At 52.0% G+C, this 20,315-nt stretch overlaps 1 protein-coding gene across 1 annotated transcript in view; it reads right to left on the bottom strand.

Annotated features, from left to right (window-relative positions):
* Positions 1–7,519: 7,519 nt before the first annotated feature.
* The window catches only part of LOC138527164 (uncharacterized), a 67,495-nt gene continuing 54,699 nt past the window's right edge, over positions 7,520–20,315 (bottom strand). Inside the window, exons 3-8 of the mRNA XM_069638271.1 lie at positions 12,128–12,538; positions 10,683–11,102; positions 10,189–10,620; positions 9,718–10,116; positions 9,245–9,655; positions 7,520–8,293 (exon numbers count right to left, since the gene is read on the bottom strand). Of these exons, the coding sequence (XP_069494372.1) occupies positions 7,520–8,293; positions 9,245–9,655; positions 9,718–10,116; positions 10,189–10,620; positions 10,683–11,102; positions 12,128–12,538 (2,847 nt within the window). The remainder of the gene's footprint in view (positions 8,294–9,244; positions 9,656–9,717; positions 10,117–10,188; positions 10,621–10,682; positions 11,103–12,127; positions 12,539–20,315) is intronic.

Below are 20,315 nucleotides of genomic sequence, written 5' to 3'. Positions count from 1 at the left end.
GAATTCCACGGGATTATCACATCTGGATTGATATGTGAGAGTGATATTATATTCTTGCAGCTGTACCTGCCATTTTTGCTCCATACATCACGGGAATTAACGCGTATTAAATCAATTACATTGTTTTTCGACATCGTGTTTCATGGCAGATTCCGGCCTCTACCCTCTGAGCCGCGCTTGAAACCTGTGTTGCTTGGAGATTTCTTGTTTCTCAGATGAGTGCATTGCCTCTGAGCTATCCCGATTGGTGATAATTGAGATAGGTTTACAATAACTGTATATTTACTAGTGCTGGCATCCACATAACACAAACAGGCATCCTTCTCGTTCTCTCTGCTCTGCCGATCTCTTCCTACTCGCTCCTCCTCCACCACCCTGCGCCCCCTCCAGCTTCCGCTCTTTCTAACTGCTCGCCCGTTTCCACTGGAACTGCCTCCCCCACTCCATCCGCTCTACTCCCTCCTTCCCTAACTTCTGCACCTCTCCAAAATCGTATCTCTTCCATTCACCTCCCTAAAACCCTTTTCATCCTCTCTTACTTCTGCTACTACTTCTATCCACGCCTCCTACTCCCTTTTCGACTTCTGTTCCACCTCTCCCTCTCCTTTCACTCTAATCCCTCCTAACCCACTTCCTGCACTTTTCTAATACTCATCTCTTCCTTTCTTCTCCCTTACACCCTCTGCTTCCTCTCTTACTTCTGCCCCCACCACTGCTCATACCTCCTACTTCCTCTCACACCTTGGTCCCTCTCTACTCTCCTATCCTCTTCTGTAATGTAAATTGTTTTTTGCACTGTTCTCTGGTTTAATTCAATTGTTATTTAATGCTTGTTGTATTTTGCTTGTTCCTCTTTTAAAGCGTTTTGGATTAAAAACGCTATATAAATTCAATAAAATACAAATACAAACAAGCCCTCCTTCTCAATTTGAAACCCTCTCCTGGGTCCCAAAAAAGCTTGGCTGTCAAATGCTACCTGGATAATCTCTCCCCTCTGCTCTTCTTGGGTGAGACTGTCCCCAGTCTAAATGGGATAGCTTCTCTATGGGCCTCATTGCACGGATAGCGGTAAGGGATTACCGGCACCGGTAAGGGCCCCGGTGCCGGTAATCCATTACTGCCCTACTACGAGGTCCCTTTGCTGGTCCCTACCTTAACGGCTGGTTTTACAAGATTGCAAGATTGAAAAAAGCTATGGTGGTGTTTGATGCTAACCCGTGGTGTTTTATGCTAATGCATTCTTCATGCTTTGAAACTCTGAGTCTTCCAACACGATCTGTTCCCACAACAAGTACCTCTTCATGGGATTTCTTAGGGGTTTGTCAAAGGGGTTGCCAGGTTCCTGATGAACCGTTGGCTGTAGGTAACCTTTCAGATAGACAGGTTCCTGGGAGAGGGGGTCACATTGATATTATGGACCTTTCGAGGATCCACTTATAACCCTGTTGCCTGGAAAGTATATCCAAAATATTCAAGATTTGTGTATAGAAACTCACACTTCCCAAAATGGAGAGTAAGCCCTTTTCTTGTATTTGAGCTAGTACACTCTAGTCAATCTAAATGTTCTGTCTCTGAGGAGACATACAAGACGGTATTGTTGCTTATGTTCAACACCAATAGGAAGCCAGGCATCATGCTCCTGATTGCATTCTTGAAAACCCCTTGGCAGACGATTTGCCAGGATCAGTCTTTTATATCTGTACAAACCCTTGTGTGTAGTAGAGGTGATGTATCTTGACTCTTGATGCCAGACCACCTGATTGTACCCAGCTTTCAGGTTTCATTTTGAAAGACGGCAGCTCCCTGAAGATCTGCAATTACGTTGTCTATGATGCCTTTCTCCTTTTACCACCTTTTTAGGCAGCGCATGTCCACGCAAATTCGTACTGATCCTGGCTGTTTGCATTTCATGGCAAATACCATAGGGGAAGCCGAAGAAGTGGAGCCTTCCACCCTCTCTATAATGTCTTCTTTTTCCAGCTTGTCAGGATCACATTTCACCTTTTCTCTCAGATGGAATGGTACCCTTCAGTGTTTCAAGGTTATGGGATGACTTGTGGCATCAATGTGGAGATGTATAGACTGACCCTGAGGTGCCCCACTCCATGAAACAGGGTATTGTAGCAATGAACCAGACTTGTCACGTCCTCTACAAATAAACCATATGCACAATGTACTTTCTGTAGGGCTTCCACAGCATCACATCCTACTAAAGTATATTTACTTATTCTTGTGACATAAAACCTGGATTTATTTGCCTGTGTTCCATGTTTGACTTCCAGTAATTGTTTATTATTTGCTTGTTAGGTGCTTACACAACACATACATTGGGCCTCATTACGAGGTAGGAGGTAAGGGATTACCGCACCGGTAAGGGTGCCGGTGCCGGTAATCCCATACCTCCATATTCCGAGGTCCCTTAGCGGGTCCCTTCCTTAACGCCTGGTCTGACCAGGTGTTAAGGACGGGACCCGCTAAGGGACTTCAGAGCTAATAACGGTACCGCAAATTGCGGTACCGTTATTAGCTCCTTCCCCATTCCCATTGAGCCCTATGGGGGCACAAATGGGAATGGGGAATGGTTCTCAGAATGGGGACTTACAGGGTCCTCCAAGGTTGGAATGACCCCATAAGTACCCATTCCGAGAACCTGGACCCGGTATGCGATAAGGGGGTAGCCATGGTGCTAGTAGCACCATGGATACCTCCTACCTCGTAATGAGGCCCATTCTGTTTCAAAGCGCCCACATGACAACAGGGAGGGAACACCGGATTGCAGTACATTAACATATACAAAAAATACAGTGGGGGAAGGGATGGACGAACCTATTATGCCTTGTGAGTATTCAGAACGTGCAAGTGCAGCAAGAAAGAGGGCAGTGGGGTAGGTACTGTGGTTTCCGTGCTCGAGGGAGAGCCATGGATGAAGTGCAATGTATGTTAAGTGCTACAAGACCAGGAGCCGCATTGGGTGGAAGTACGAGTATCCAGTGCGGAGGGTGGCCCTTAGGCAAGTGCTGAAGGTAGACAGAAGCTGGAGAAATTGGGTGCGAGTGGTCAGGGCCCCTGTGAATGTATTTATTTATTATTTATCTTTTTCTCCTTTGCTCCACACTTTGCACTTCTCCCACTTCCAATCACTTTTCCCCTCCCCCTCTCCCATGCACTTGTGCGTTCTCAATGTCACTGGGCCTAGTAAGATCGTTGTTTTGTTCTCCCCTGTTCCCCTCCCTTGATTTGTCGCGCTCTGAAACAACTGTGTACAAGTGCGATAGAAATAAAATATCAATATCAATAAGGGTCCAAGACACCATTTGCAGCAACTGTGAGATTAGCAGGGGAGGGAAGATGGGAAGGAGGAGGAAAAGAGGAGAGTCTTGAGGTGCTTACGGAACTTAAGAAGGTCCTGCTCAAGACTCAGACAGGAGGGGGAGGCTGTTCCATAGGAGGGGTTCAGCAGAGGAAAGCGAGCGACCTCCTGCTATTTGTTTAGCGAAACATTTTACACACAGGAAGCTGGTGCCAGAGGAACGTAGAGGTCTAGAAGGAGACTATTTTGTAAGAGAGAGTTGCATATAGAGTGGTCACCGGCCCCAGACAGCCTTGTGTATGATGCAGAGGGAATAACATTCCATCTAGGGGAATAGCCTGGCACCTGCTCCAAAGGCAATACAGACTTTCTATCCGCACCAAGAAAAGGGCCCACATCCAGGCTCGCATCTCTGGGGCATCCAAAAACATGTCTGAACTCTTTCAAATCTGCAGGGAACTGGTCAACCCTTCAGCGGTCTCCTCCTCACCGCTCCCTTCCCAAGCCCTCTGCAACGCATTGGCCACACACTTTATTACTAAAACCCAGGACATCCTGTGCACCCTTGTGCCCCACTCCCTTGCCTCCTGTGGTCTCCCAACCTCCTTCTTCCTCTCTCTCCTCCTTCACCTCTGTCACACTTGATGGTCACCAGAGTTGTCGGCTACATGCAGGTCTCCTCCAAACAGGTCTCCTCTTGCTCCTCCACAACTATTAAGGGCAGCATTGGCTCTCTTGCCCCTGCACTTGCTGATGTCTGCAACCACTCTGTTGCCACTGGATCTTTCCCCTCCTCCCTTAAGTACACCCTTGTGGGCTCCCTCCTGCTCCTAAAAATCTCTTCTGCAGACCCCACTTATCCAGCCAACTACCACCCTATTTCTATCACACCCTTCCTCAGGAAACTCCACGAGAAGCTAGCCTTCCCCCAACGTACTTCACAAACTGAACTTGGTGGCAGTCTCCACAGCCATTAATCTGGATTCCGAGCATCCAGAGGTATGGAAACTGATCTTCGGAATACCCGTGAAGAACTGCTCGCATCCCTGGATTCTAACTCTCCAGCTGTTCTCATTCTACTTGATCTCTCCTCTGCCTTTGACACAGTCAACCACTCTATCCTGTGGTGTCCCCCAGGGCTTGAACCTCTCCCCCTGGCTCTTTAACATATACCTTGCTCCACTGGCACTCATAATTTCAACCTTCTCCCCTAACTTCCAGTGCTACGCAGATGACACACAACTCTTCTTCAAACTTCCCGCTGACCCTTTTACTTCTCCCTTCATCCCGGACTGCCTATCTGCCATCCAGTCCTGGTGTACCTCCAACAATCTCTGCCTCAATGTCAGCAAGACTGAGGTCCTTCCTATTGGGGCCCTTCTGCCTCTTTCTTCCCCTCACTCTGGCCATCTTCTATGCCCCCCTCTTCTTCATCTGAAGCCTGAAACCTTGGAGTCATCTTCGACTCCTCTCCCTCCTTCCTCCCTCACATTCCGGACATTGCCAAGAAATCCCACTCTCAACTCTTCCTTCTCAAAGGAATTCTTCCTTTTCTCACTTTCCCCCAGAAGCTCGATGTTACCAGAGCCCTGGTTCTCACTCGGCTAGGCTTCTGCAGAAGCCTTCTCTTGAATCTACCCTCTTCCTCCCTGTGACCCCTCCAGTTGATCCAGAATAGTGCAGCAAGACTTATCCTTGGCCTCAAGCCCAGCGACCACATCTCTCCTTCCCTAAAAACTCTTCATTGGCTCACGGATGCTGCAAGGAGCAAAATTCAAATCCCTCTGCATCATCCACAAGACTGTCTGGGTCCAGGGACCACGCTATCTACAACTTTCTCTTACTAAATACTCTTCCTCTAGACCTCTATGTTCCTCTGGTATCAACTCTCTGTGTGCCAAGTGTTTCACTAAACAGAGGGCTGAGGCCAATCTCTTTCCTCAGCTTACTCCCTCTTGTGGAACAGCCTCCCCCTTCCTCTACGTCTTGAGCCGGAGCTCCTGAAATTCCGGAATCTCCGCAAGACTTTCCTTTTCACCTCCTCCTTCCCTTCTTCCCTCCTCTGTTAACCCCACAGCTGCTGAGATTGGGGCCCTGGCCTCCAACACCCAATCGCCTTCAGCCTCCGTCCGCCCCAGCACTTTCCGTAGCACCCACCGGCCTATGGCACTGCAGGGCTGCCCTTACCTATTTATTGCATCTGAACGCTTCCTAGCATTTCCTACAATGGGCACTTCCATCTGCTGCTCACTCACGATCATGGGCGCTCCAGCACTTACCCCCCACTCCCTCTTCCGTCTCCTCTCCCTGCACTTGCACGCTATGAATGCTCACAATGCCTAGTAGGTCCGTCTTTATCCTGCAGTGTATTCATTTGTTTTCAATCCCATGTTCCCTCCCTGCTGCCCTGTGGCCGCTTTGAAGTACAATTTACTTGCTGTATAAGCGCCTTACAAATGAACCCATGGATTGACACCCTGGTGGGCTGACGTTGACATGCTTTCCACAGCTGGCTGGAATTGTTGTGCGACATGACATCCACTGACGCTCCAGGGCCTATTATCACGGGTGTGTCTCCGCCCTGAATGTTTGCTGTGCATCAGAGACGCCCATGTCGCATCTGTCCTGCTCTGAGGGCACTGCGTATGCAGAACATGTCATCTTCCTCGTCTGGATCATCTGTGTCTGTGTTGTGCTGCGAAATCTCCACCGGAGCCACCCTCGTCGTTCTCTTTGCGCGGTAGGTCCTGCTTTCTGTTTTGAGGAGACTGGGGGCGACACACCCTCGCAAAGTGACTCTGTTTCCTTTCAGTATTTATTTGCAAAAAGCAGAGAAGAAACAGAAATGCGGGGTTCTCCCCTGCCTCTCCAGGGTGTCAGTCATGAACAATGCAGAGAGTCTAAAAACAAGGAGTGTGTTTCACGTTGAAGTTGTTTAAATGGCTGCAGAGATTATGTTCATGTCAACAGCCAGCTGATTGTAAGGGGGCAATCAATATTGCCTTTTCATGCACAAGAGCTCAGCGCTGTGAGGGTCCCACCACAGCCATCTAAGCACTACATTTTTAATTTCGATAAATGCGGAACAATATTAGTTGGAATGAAGCGCTTTGAAACACATTGTGTAGAGGCCCAATATAAATAAACATATCATATCATATCAATGTATTTGTGAATACATTTTTGTGATTAAGGAATAATCCCGAAATGTATGAGTGCCACGGTCTCTCTCTCTCTCTCCCTCACACACACAGTGGTGGGGGCCTGGGGAGGAGGTGGAAAAGGGGCACTAAGAAGTGGAGGCTCTTAGGAAATACTCCTTTTCCAGCCTCTAGCCTGTCCCAAATGTTGCATCACTCCGATGCTCATGGCAGTCCAAAACACCCGAAACCTGGCCCACAGAAACCTCCACTGCGGCACCACCGGAAGCCACACATTGCATGAATCCTAATCTTCAGCATGCCGCCGCTGTGCCACCATGGGGACCCGCGCTGTTCTATCGATCCACCCCAAGCCTGACTGCTATTCCAGTCGTAGGACCCACACACACGTATCGGTCAGTGCACCTCACTGCTGACCTGCTGCACCTCACTGCTGGCCTGCTGCAATCCACGGCTGGCCAGCTGCACCTCACTGCTGGCCTGCTGCACCCCACTGCTGGTCTGCTGCACCTCACTGCTGGCCTGCTGCACCCCACTGCTGGCCAGCTGCACCTCACTGCTGGCCTGCTGCACCTCACTGCTGGCCTGCTGCACCCCACCGCTGGCCTGCTGCACCTCACTGCTGGCCTGCTGCACCCACTGCTGATCTGCTGCACCTCACTGCTGACCTGCTGCACCCCACTGCTGACCTGCTGCCCCTCACTGCTTGCCTGCTGCACCCCATTGATGACCTGCTGCACCCCACTGTTGACCTGCTGCACCCCACTGCTGACCTGCTGCAGCTCTCTGCTGACATGCTGCACCCCACCGCTGACCTGCTGCACCCCACTGCTGATCTGCTGCACCTCACTGCTGACCTGCTGCACCCCAATGCTGGCCTGCTGCACCTCACTGCTGACCTGCTGCACCTCACTGCTGACCTGCTGCTCCCCACTGCTGGCCTGCTGCACCTCACTGCTGACCTGCTGCACCCCACTGCTGGCCTGCTGCACTTCACTGCTGGCCTGCTGCACCTCACTGCTGGCCTGTTGCACCCACTGCTGATCTGCTACACCTCACTGCTGACCTGCTTCACCCCACTGCTGACGTGCTGCACCTCACTGCTGACATGCTGCAACCCACTGCTGACCTGCTGCAGCTCTCTGCTGACCTGCTGCACCCCATTGCTGACCTGCTGCACCTCACTGCTGACCTGCTGCACCTCACTGCTGGCCTGCTGCACCTCACTGCTGGCCTGCTGCAATCCACGGCTGGCCAGCTGCACCTCACTGCTGGCCTGCTGCACCCCACTGCTGGTCTGCTGCACCTCACTGCTGGCCTGCTGCACCCCACTGCTGGCCAGCTGCACCTCACTGCTGGCCTGCTGCACCTCACTGCTGGCCTGCTGCACCCCACCGCTGGCCTGCTGCACCTCACTGCTGGCCTGCTGCACCCCACTGCTGATCTGCTGCACCTCACTGCTGACCTGCTGCACCCCACTGCTGACCTGCTGCCCCTCACTGCTTGCCTGCTGCACCCCATTGATGACCTGCTGCACCCCACTGTTGACCTGCTGCACCCCACTGCTGACCTGCTGCAGCTCTCTGCTGACATGCTGCACCCCACCGCTGACCTGCTGCACCCCACTGCTGATCTGCTGCACCTCACTGCTGACCTGCTGCACCCCAATGCTGGCCTGCTGCACCTCACTGCTGACCTGCTGCACCTCACTGCTGACCTGCTGCTCCCCACTGCTGGCCTGCTGCACCTCACTGCTGACCTGCTGCACCCCACTGCTGGCCTGCTGCACTTCACTGCTGGCCTGCTGCACCTCACTGCTGGCCTGTTGCACCCACTGCTGATCTGCTACACCTCACTGCTGACCTGCTTCACCCCACTGCTGACGTGCTGCACCTCACTGCTGACATGCTGCAACCCACTGCTGACCTGCTGCAGCTCTCTGCTGACCTGCTGCACCCCATTGCTGACCTGCTGCACCTCACTGCTGACCTGCTGCACCCCACCGCCGGCCTGCTGCACCTCACTGCCGGACTGCTGCAACCCACTGCTGGCCTGCTGCGCCTCACTGCTGGCCTGCTGCACCTCACTGCTGACCTGCTGCACCCCACTGCTGACCTGCTGCACCCCACTGCTGACCTGCTGCACCCCACTGCTGCCCTGCTGCACCCCACTGCTAGCCTGCTGCACTTCACTGCTGGCCTGCTGCACCTCACTGCTGGCCTGTTGCACCACTGCTGATCTGCTGCACCTCACTGCTGACCTGCTGCACCCCACTGCTGACCTGCTGCACCTCACTGCTGGCCTGCTGCACCTCACTGCTGACCTGCTGCACCCCACTGCAGACCTGCTGCAGCTCTCTGCTGACCTGCTGCACCCCACTGCTGACCTGCTGCACCCCACTGCTGAACTGCTGCAGCTCTCTGCTGACCTGCTGCACCCCACTGCTGACCTGCTGCACCTCACAGCTGACCTGCTACACCCCACCACTGGCCTGCTGCAACTCTCTACTGACTTGCTGCACCTCACTGCTGACCTGCTGCACCTCACTGCTGACCTGCTACACCCAACTGCTGACCTGCTGCACCTCACTGCTGGCATGCTGCACCCCACTGCTGACCTGCTGCAGCTCTCTGCTGACCTGCTGCACCCCACTGCTGACCTGCTGCAGCTCTCTGCTGACCTGCTGCACTCCACCGCTGACCTGCTGCACCTCACCGCTGGCCTGCTGCACCTCACTGCTGACCTACTGCTCCCCACTGCCAGCCTGCTGCACCTCACTGCTGAACTGCTGCACCTCACTGCTGATCTGCTGCACTCCACTGCTGACCTGCTGCACCTCACTGCTGGCCTGCTGCACCTCACTGCTGGCCTGCTGCACCCCACTGCTGACCTGCTGCAGCTCTCTGCTGACCTGCTGCACCTCACTGCTGATCTGCTGCACCCCACTGTTGACCTGCTGCACCCCACTGCTGACCTGCTGCAGCTCTCTGCTGATCTGCTGCACCCCACTGCTGACCTGCTGCACCTCACTGCTGGCCTGCTGCAGCTCTCTGCTGACCTGCTGCACCCCACTGCTGACCTGCTGCACCTCACCGCTGACCTGCTGCACCCCACCGCTGGCCTGCTGCACCTCACTGCCGATCTGCTGCTCCCCACTGCCGGCCTGCTGCACCTCACTGCTGGACTGCTGCACCAACTGCTGACCTGCTGCACCTCACTGCTGGCATGCTGCACCCCACTGCTGACCTGCTGCAGCTCTCTGCTGACCTGCTGCACCCCACTGCTGACCTGCTGCAGCTCTCTGCTGACCTGCTGCACCCCACTGCTGACCTGCTGCACCTCACCGCTGACCTGCTGCACCTCACCGCTGACCTGCTGCACCCCACCGCTGGCCTGCTGCACCTCACTGCCGACCTGCTGCTCCCCACTGCCGGCCTGCTGCACCTCACTGCTGGACTGCTGCACCTCACTGCTGACCTGCTGCACCTCACTGCTGACCTGCTGCACCCAACTGCTGACCTGCTGCACCTCACTGCTGGCATGCTGCACTCCACTGCTGACCTGCTGCAGCTCTCTGCTGACCTGCTGCACCCCACTGCTGACCTGCTGCAGCTCTCTGCTGACCTGCTGCACTCCACCGCTGACCTGCTGCACCTCACCGCTGGCCTGCTGCACCTCACTGCTGACCTACTGCTCCCCACTGCCAGCCTGCTGCACCTCACTGCTGAACTGCTGCACCTCACTGCTGAACTGCTGCAACCCACTGCTGATCTGCTGCACTCCACTGCTGACCTGCTGCACCTCACTGCTGGCCTGCTGCACCTCACTGCTGGCCTGCTGCACCCCACTGCTGACCTGCTGCAGCTCTCTGCTGACCTGCTGCACCTCACTGCTGATCTGCTGCACCCCACTGTTGACCTGCTGCACCCCACTGCTGACCTGCTGCAGCTCTCTGCTGATCTGCTGCACCCCACTGCTGACCTGCTGCACCTCACTGCTGGCCTGCTGCAGCTCTCTGCTGACCTGCTGCACCCCACTGCTGACCTGCTGCACCTCACCGCTGACCTGCTGCACCCCACCGCTGGCCTGCTGCACCTCACTGCCGATCTGCTGCTCCCCACTGCCAGCCTGCTGCACCTCACTGCTGGACTGCTGCACCAACTGCTGACCTGCTGCACCTCACTGCTGGCATGCTGCACCCCACTGCTGACCTGCTGCAGCTCTCTGCTGACCTGCTGCACCCCACTGCTGACCTGCTGCAGCTCTCTGCTGACCTGCTGCACCCCACTGCTGACCTGCTGCACCTCACCGCTGACCTGCTGCACCTCACCGCTGACCTGCTGCACCCCACCGCTGGCCTGCTGCACCTCACTGCCGACCTGCTGCTCCCCACTGCCGGCCTGCTGCACCTCACTGCTGGACTGCTGCACCTCACTGCTGACCTGCTGCACCTCACTGCTGACCTGCTGCACCCAACTGCTGACCTGCTGCACCTCACTGCTGGCATGCTGCACTCCACTGCTGACCTGCTGCAGCTCTCTGCTGACCTGCTGCACCCCACTGCTGACCTGCTGCAGCTCTCTGCTGACCTGCTGCACCCCACCGCTGACCTGCTGCACCTCACCGCTGACCTGCTGCACCCCACCGCTGGCCTGCTGCACCTCACTGCTGACCTACTGCTCCCCACTGCCAGCCTGCTGCACCTCACTGCCGGACTGCTGCACCTCACTGCTGACCTGCTGCACCCACTGCTGGCCTGCTGCACCTCACTGCTGACCTGTTGCACCTCACTGCTGACCTGCTGCTCCCCACTGCTGGCCTGCTGCACTTCACTGCTGGCCTGCTGCACCTTACGGCTGGCCTGCTGCACCTCACTGCTGACCTGTTGCACCCACTGCTGGCCGGCTGCACCTCACTGCTGATCTGCTGCACCTCACTGCTGATCTGCTGCACCCCACTGCTGACCTGCCGCACCTCACCGCTGACCTGCTGCACACCACTGCTGACATGCTGCAGCTCTCTTCTGACCTGCTGCACCTTACTGCTGATCTGCTGCACCCCACTGCTGACCTGCTGCACCTCACTGCTGACCTGCTGCACCCCAATGCTGAACTGCTGCACCTCACCGCTGACCTGCTGCACCCCACCGCTGGCCTGCTGCACCTCACTGCCGACCTGCTGCTCCCCACTGCCGGCCTGCTGCACCTCACTGCTGGACTGCTGCACCTCACTGCTGACCTGCTGCACCCACTGCTGGCCTGCTGCACCCTACTGCTGACCTGCTGCAACTCTCTACTGACTTGCTGCACCTCACTGCTGACCTGCTGCACCTCACTGCTGACCTGCTGCACCCAACTGCTGACCTGCTGCACCTCACTGCTGGCCTGCTGCACCCCACTTCTGACCTGCTGCAGCTCTCTGCTGACCTGCTGCACCCCACTGCTGACCTGCTGCAGCTCTCTGCTGACCTGCTGCACCCCACTGCTGACCTGCTGCACCTCACCACTGACCTGCTGCACCCCACCGCTGGCCTGCTGCACCTCACTGCTGACCTACTGCTCCCCACTGCCGGCCTGCTGCACCTCACTGCCGGACTGCTACACCTCACTGCTGACCTGCTGCACCCACTGCTGGCCTGCTGCACCTCACTGCTGACCTGCTGCACCTCACTGCTGACCTGTTGCACCTCACTGCTGACCTGCTGCTCCCCACTGCTGGCCTGCTGCACTTCACTGCTGGCCAGCTGAACTTCACTGCTGGCCAGCTGCACCTCACTGCTGATCTGCTGCACCTCACTGCTGATCTGCTGCACCCCACTGCTGACCTGCCGCACCTCACCGCTGACCTGCTGCACACCACTGCTGACCTGCTGCAGCTCTCTTCTGACCTGCTGCACCGTACTGCTGATCTGCTGCACCCCACTGCTGACCTGCTGCACCTCACTGCTGACCTGCTGCACCCCACTGCTGACCTGCTGCAGCTCTCCGCTGACCTGCTGCACCTCATTGCTGACCTGCTGCACCCCACTGCTAACCTGCTGCACCTCACTGCTGACTTGCTGCACCTCCTGTTAGTTCGGTTTTATTGGCCACAGACCCTTTTCTGGTACTCCCTTCACGCCTCGTTTGATGCAACTCTTGTTATTCCGGCCGGCTACTCACACACATATGTCAATGCACCTCAATCGTAACCTCATGCACCACATTTTTTCTGGTTGTAGGACCCACACACACTTGTCTGACAATGCACCTCGCTCCTGACCTGCTGCACCTCCCGTCATTCGGGTTGTGGAACCCACACACGCACTTATTTGTCAATGCACCTCACTCCTAATCTGCCGCACGTCATTTTTATTTCGGTTGTTAGACCCACACATTCACTAATCTGTCAATCCACCACACTCCTGTCTTGCTGCACTTTCCGTTATTCCAGCCAAATGGATGTAGCACTAGAGAGAAAGACAATAACCATAAAAGCATGTGGCCCAGGTACAGATGCAAGTGGCCCAGGTACGGATGCATGTGGCCCAGGTACGGATGCATGTGGCCCAGGTACGGATGCATGTGGCCCAGGTACGGATGCATGTGGCCCAGGTACGGATGCATGTGGCCCAGGCACAGATTCATGTGGCCCAGGTACAGATGCATGTGGCCCAGGTACAGATGCATGTGGCCCAGGTACGGATGCATGTGGCCCAGGTACGGATGCATGTGGCCCAGGTACAGATGCATGTGGCCCAGGTACGGATGCATGTGGCCCAGGTACAGATGCATGTGGCCCAGGTACAGATGCATGTGGCCCAGGTACGGATGCATTTGGCCCAGGTACGGATGCATGTGGCCCAGGTACGGATGCATGTGGCCCAGGTACAGATGCATGTGGCCCAGGTACAGATGCATGTGGCCCAGGTACAGATGCATGTGGCCCAGGTACAGATGTGCAAAGCATTAAAGAAAATTGCACCACTATAAGAGTTGGATTTGAGGACTACCGTTTCCCCCCACAAGAGTGTGCTTTCTATCCACAAGCGTTCGGCCGGCTGGCAAGCTTCAGATCTTGGGGCTCCCTGATCCTGGCTCCTGGTGAGGCAGAACCTAAAGGCACATTGGGAGTTGTTGTTGAAGAGTGGAGGTCCGGAGGATGAAAGAGTCCAGCTCATGTAGCTTTCAGTTGTTACTGAAATGCAAATACCCAAAGAGGAGGAATGACTGCAAACTTGAGCAGTGTTACCATATGTCTCCATGTCAGCAGAAACATGGTACGCCAGTGCTGGTTTTTCTTTTTGCTTTAATTTTACTGCAATTAATTGTATTCAATGGAAATGACCCAACACTACAGCTCCTAGAAAGCAACCGATGGGGAAATAAAAGCCCAGGACTGGGACAAGGTGGGCCTGATTCATACAGCATTTTCCGATGGGATTGCACCATTATAAAATACTTCTGTGAATCAGGCCCAGTGTGTCTGCGTAGTTGCCCACATTACCCATTCCAATCTGTAGGTGCTCACCCAGTCCTGATTGTGTTCTTTGCATTCTTGTAGTTGCACTTTTCCCATTTTAAAATTCAGGCTACAAGTTCCAGAAGGCAAAGAAAAAAACAGGAGCGGATAATCATCTTCAGATTGGAATGTGTTGTGTGCCTGGTGACATGGAGTCATCTGGTAACTCTACCCTTGGGCAGAGTGGAAACATTCTAGCCAACACCTGGAATGTGTATGAAAGGGTGTTGGATCAGTGGGGATAGGTAGACAGTACTCTGCACCTGTTCATAAAGGGTGCAGGGCGTGATGGCTTCGAGAATACTGCATATGGACCTCTAGGGGAGTGAGTCAACACCTGTGTGAGCATGAAAGACTCGAAGAAAGCCTTTTAGTCCTCCTACTATAACTGCCTGCCACTGAGAAATATATCCATAGACTTCGCAAATATCCTCCAGGAGTCTCATGTATATAGTCGTATAACCGTAATTGTTGACTATAACAGCAAAATAGATCACTTCATACCAAGAGCAGTGGTCCCTTGACAATCACTCTAACTTGTATGTTTTGTAACACGTATACAAACGTCATAGGCTACCCACCAAGATAGTGTTGGATAGATGAAGTCAATTCATAGCCAGACTTTGAAAAGTCTTTTGTTGTTTGTTCCAAACTGAAATAGCCTGCTCCATCAACTATCATCCTCAAATGGATTGGTAAACTGAAAGATTAAATTGCATATTGGAGCAATAGCCACATTGTTGGAACACATATCTGCAGTTGTCTCAATGGTTGACTCAATGTTCTCCCAAATTAATGTTTTAGATTCGTCTTTGGATTTGTCCCCCTTTTATTGTTAGCAGGCTTATCACACACAAATCCTTTCCCTTAACTTACCACTAGCTGCCACTCATGTGAGCAATGACCATGTCAGACAGAGGAAGTACTTAAAAGTGAACAAAGACATCTTTGTCACGCCAAACAAACATGCAAACCTCACTCAGCTAAATGACATATGCTAGCAGCATATTTTCGTGCGGGTTAGTCAGTATTACTGAACTCAACGAATCTGGCCATACCACAGACCAGCAAGAAGTCCCACTCTAGATTCGTAGGTCTGTCCCTAATAGACAGAAGTACTTGAGAGACTGCCTAGATATAAACGTATTCTAGGGGAGGGCTAGAGAATCCATCCAGTTTTCCACATATCTTTATTAAAGCCTGCTCCCAGAGATGACAAATCAACACACATACTACTGGACAACGTTTTGCAGGCCCACGACCTTGAAATTCAAAGAATATATGACTGCAGACTCAAAGGAAGTACACTTGAATACCTGGTGGCTTGGAAGGGGTGTGGACCTGAGTAGAGAAATTGAGAACCTGTGCAGAACATCCACGCTCCAAAAAGGGCATTGTTTCAGTGTCTCCCTGAATTTGGATTTATATAGAAGGGGAACCTGGAGAGAAGGGTGGTGTCACACTTCCAAGCCACTGACTCATTAGTGGTCTCAGAGTCCCAAAACGTATCTCACAATGAAGACCTCCATGGGCATCAGCACAGATCCACGTGTCTCTCCTGCCCAGGGACAGCAGCTTCAGTCAAGGGTAATCCCACAGGTACATTCGCAAGGTTCCTTAAAACCCTCTGGTTACTCACTGCCACAGACTGGGATGCCTCCATGTTCCCTGAGGGTCCAGACTCCTTTACCAGTGGGGCAGTAAACAAAGATTGCATGACAAAGCGTAGTTGGCATTCTCTTCAAACCCATGATCATGAGCTGGTTGGGTAGTGCCCCCAGCGCTCATGCTCCAAATCCCAGGAGAGATACTACCTGCAAATGTGACCCTGAGCCGGCATCCCAAGGAGTCATCCTGAGCTACCATTGCTTGCCTACTGCCTTCCGGGATGGATGAGGTCATATCCTGCTCCAGGGATTCATCTTTCAACCATTGCCAGCTCTCCAAAGGGTCCTCAACACTAACGCAGACTGCAGGGAAATGGATGACTTTGTAACTCTTCTCCTCTTGCCTCATGGGACCGTGAGCCAATTGCTTTGATCCTTGTCAATAAAACCTATGAACATAGACACCTGGTTATGTCTGCTTCCTGTCAAAGGCTGACACTGGCACAGTATAAAAAACTATTGTTGTAAAATAACATTGATGAACGGAGGACAGCACAGGGGCAACGAAGCAAAGAGCAACAGAGGTTCGAATCCCGGATCCGCGCTTAGAACCCGAGCTTAGAAACCGAACTCAGGTATTAAAGCGCGTTATGAAAAAACCAATACAAGAAATAAAAATAAATAACATAACATAACAATGAAGCAAAGTCATGGCGTTGTTGTCTGGGTTTGCGACTAGTTGGACTGCAGTGCTTAGCTAGAAGTGGCAGCATGCTTTATGCTGGCCTCCTGGGCTCAGTGTCCCCCACTTATCAATCCAGACATTGTCTAGAGCCCAAGGGACGCACATCCTCCAGCATCCGGCGTCTTCCGCGTGAGCATGTTCTCTAGTAGGTTATCGGCATTCCGGCAGCAAAGTGCGCAATGTTCGCGGACCACGGAATAAGGAGTTTTCGGAGAGTCCCTTTTTGAACACGAAAGAGCTTTCTTTGCCCTTCTGATCTTCCAGAGCAGGGCTTGATTGCAGTTTGGAGCCCTGCAAGACGCTGCCGTGTGCCAAAGCGTCGCCGCGTTGGCCTATAATGACTTGCTTTCAAGACGGGGTCAGGTGACTCAGGGTAAGGAAAAGAATGGCAGCCTTAGGGTGACAAACTGCGGCGAGCATGATGGAATTGAGAGCTTATATGAATGATTTTTTGATTTGTTGGTGCTGCCTACAATCGTGATGTGTTGCTCTAAGGGCTGCACAGTCTCTGGGTAAGGACCTAAAAACAGAACATTGCAACCTTAGAGTTATGTTCTATGATGTGGTTTAAAGCAAACCTTTCCTTATTGCACTAGCTGTTACATTTGTCACAATTTCTACTGTCCAAAAAATTGAAGTAGGTCTAAGTCATCATTAGGAGGACACATAAAAAATCCTGCCCATTTTAGCTTGCACGCATATCATCAATACATAGTGAGGGGCCATATAAAACAAATCCTCTTTCTACTCAATGCCCGGTCTAGCAGAAATTCCCTTACATTTAACAATGTGCCTGTCAAGATTTCCCATAATACTGCGGAGTTGGAGTGTTTGCGGAAAACGTATCAGTGGAAAAAAGCTTTCCTCCCTTTATTCTACTGCTTCTGAATTAATAGCAGGGGCATTATTCTAGCCAGCGACAGGACAGTAACAATAAGATAGTGTGATCACCTTAGAACGCTGGGGTGAGGAGGGTTGGGAAAGGGATGGATGGAGTGAGCGAGTGGCGGGAGGTCAAGAAAAGAAAATATATGATGTGATAGTTATAATATCTAATAATATTGACCATTTAGAGCTCACACATCCACAACTGAATTGCCTCTAGGCACTTGAAGAATAAGCACGTTTAATGTAATGCCCAATTTTATCGACCACCAAAGATTTAAAATGTTGGCAGTCCATTTCTGATGGGCGGGCAGTGCAGGGAGGGGCAGGGGCTGAACAGCAGGCAGTAGTGCGCTTGATGTGGTGTCAGACAGAATTCGAACCTGTTCTTTGCGATTTAGGTTCAGGTCTATGCAGCGGGTGCACAACTCTCTGAGCTGACTTTCTAGCTAGCAGATGTGCACATTGCACCCACAGTGCTGATGAGCAAGGGGTTTATGTCCACTTTGATCCCACTTTGATCCCACCGCACACATCACCCACGCAGGGCCATGGAGACTGCTTGCCTTGCTCGTGCTCCTGGATGGAATGTGGACGCAGCCTGTACTTAACATCCGGGGCTCCAGTAATGCAGTTTTCTGGATGAAAATACTCCCTGATAAGGTTGCCCCAAGTTTTGGTATCAAAATATTGTCACATTTGACATTTACTTTAGCTTTCTTATTAACAATTGAACAACATGTCTTGGTGCGGAAGGCTCGCTCTACATCTTTTCATACCTTTCCAGGCTATTCCTTTTTTTTTTCAACAAACACGTTTTTTTGCAGACAATGTATTATACTTTAAGTTCTGTCACGGATGGCTTGAATAATTCCACAAAACTCAGCAACATCAGTTCCAGGGGTTTTATTGGGGAATTAGCCGACTACGGGTTAACCCTACTAAGCGCAGTCCCTAACTCGAGCCTTGACATCTTGTGGGCTTCCGGCACCCTATCCCACGCTTTCCTATTTCCCGATGATGTAATGCAAATAGAGATTGGTACCACCTGCTCTGCTGGACCTTCTAAGGATACACAACAGGGAGTCTTCTCCCTGTTGCCTCCCCATGTCCCCACCCCCCCCAAGCCCTTGAGACATCCCGCATCCTTCCCTCACTTACCTGCTGGACTGGAGGTTTGTGCTATGGTCGCGGCAATCTATCCCACATGTGGCTGCCACTGGTGCCACAATAGAAATAGAAAAGGGAGTATGTCTCTTTTCTATTTAGTATGGTGGTGGCCATCTTGTTTTTTAAATCGGGAGATTGGGCTTGTGCAAGAAGCGTGGAGACCCCCCCAAAAAAAAAACTATTCATACCTCGGACGAACCCTGGGGTGCCCTCGCTTGGCTCGAGCCTACCTAGGCTCAGGCTGGCGGGCAGCCCTGTACTACCCCTGAGCAGGGTGATTGCTATATTCTCTTGGTGTCCCCCAATTTAATCAATGATATTCAAGAGAATGTATGTCTCCTTACACACTTACTTTCTTCCACTTGTCCTCTCTGCCCTTTTCCTAATCTTATCCCTCCTTGCTCCCACTCTCTCCTCTACCTCTGGACCAGTTAGTTCCTCTTTCTCTTTCTGTATCCTGTTACTCCCTGCTCTCCTACTCCCTCCACTCTCTCTCTCTCTCTCTCTCTCTCTCTCTCTCTCTCTGGTCTTGTCGCACTTCTATTATCTTTTCCTACACCTGTGGGATACATTGACACACTCAGCAGAATCCCCATCCATGATCAAGCTGCAGCAGTTAACAGCAAAATGGCTGCGCTGGCTCCTTGGAGGACCACCGCATCAAAACTGCATTTTGCAGCTGAAAAATGATGGCTGTACCATCTTGCCAAATACCTATTGGGCGAGTTGGAACAGGGCGCACACCGAGAAAGGTGCCAGTGTGTGTTCTTGTGTGCACCAAAAGAAGCTTCTCTGCTGCTTGCTAAAAAATTCCCATTGAAAAGGGAATATTTTGCATGAAAAAGGATGCTGCCCTGACGCTATGTTCATCTGTTCATCATCACACTACTTTTATCAGTGAGACCCTGCCATGTCCATCTATATTCACATTGTGCTCCAGCAGAAGAGAGCAGTATCCCTGAATGACAGGCTGTTGTTCAGAACTGGGAAATCAAAAGAGGTTTTACTTTCAGCCGTGCGGGAAATCGCTTGACTTTTGGGCTACAAAATGTCAAAAATGAATGCTTCAAAAAGGCCTGGCTCTCTAGGCCTATGTCAATTTCAGCGCATCTGTGTTTCAAACAAATTGCTGTATAAAAGAAACTGGCTATGGTTGCATAAAAATGTGGGAAATTCAGATGCAACCTTTTGAAAGGAACATGACAGCAGGCTTCATTACGTGTTTAAATGTACTTTTGCAAATAAGAAAAATACCTGTTTTAAAAGTGTATGTTGGATAAGGCCCTGTCCTGGCCTAGCAATGTAAAGGGGTTTGTGTTGGGAAACACATTTGTGTTATAAAATAAAATTTAAAAAAATGGCATTGGCTACACTGGGGAAATCTGCCCAAACAGGTTTTCTGCTGGGGGGTTGCTAACAAACAGGAGAGGCCTCCCCCCCCACCAAAAGAAGCCACACTATATTCTAGGACACTTACCTGTTAACTGCCACCTTTGAAAACTTTGAATGGACCAAGACAAAGAAATGTCACACGCTTGTCAGACATTTGTTTGGGCTTCAGCTTGAGACAATAGATCTAGAAACCCCCACCCTGGGCTGAAACTGACAGTTGGTGGTAGCTGGTCCCAGTTAAAGGACAAAGGCTTTTGACCATCTTTCTCAAAATACTATTGGAGGAATAAACTTTTAAGACTGTTAATTCTGTAACCGGACAGCGCAGAAATGTAAAAGTTTTACAGCTTAAATGTGATTTTTGTGGTTTATAAACAAGATTTTGCAGCCGTCCATAGCATGTATGGGACACAAACGCCAGGAGAATGTAAATCATGGGGAAGTACATATGATGGAACGTTAAAAATTTATAGAAATATGCCCTATGATAATATGCACACACACCTAAAAGTGTGGGATTTTGGGTGAAGCGGTTCTCACTAAAA

The sequence above is a fragment of the Ambystoma mexicanum genome, chromosome 14 (assembly GCF_040938575.1).
Source record: "Ambystoma mexicanum isolate Mex_15411 chromosome 14, UKY_AmexF1_1, whole genome shotgun sequence".
In the NCBI taxonomy this organism is placed as follows: Eukaryota; Metazoa; Chordata; class Amphibia; order Caudata; family Ambystomatidae; genus Ambystoma; species Ambystoma mexicanum.
The sequence above is the reverse complement of the archived record's forward strand: the minus strand, read 5'-3'. Positions and strand labels throughout refer to the sequence as shown.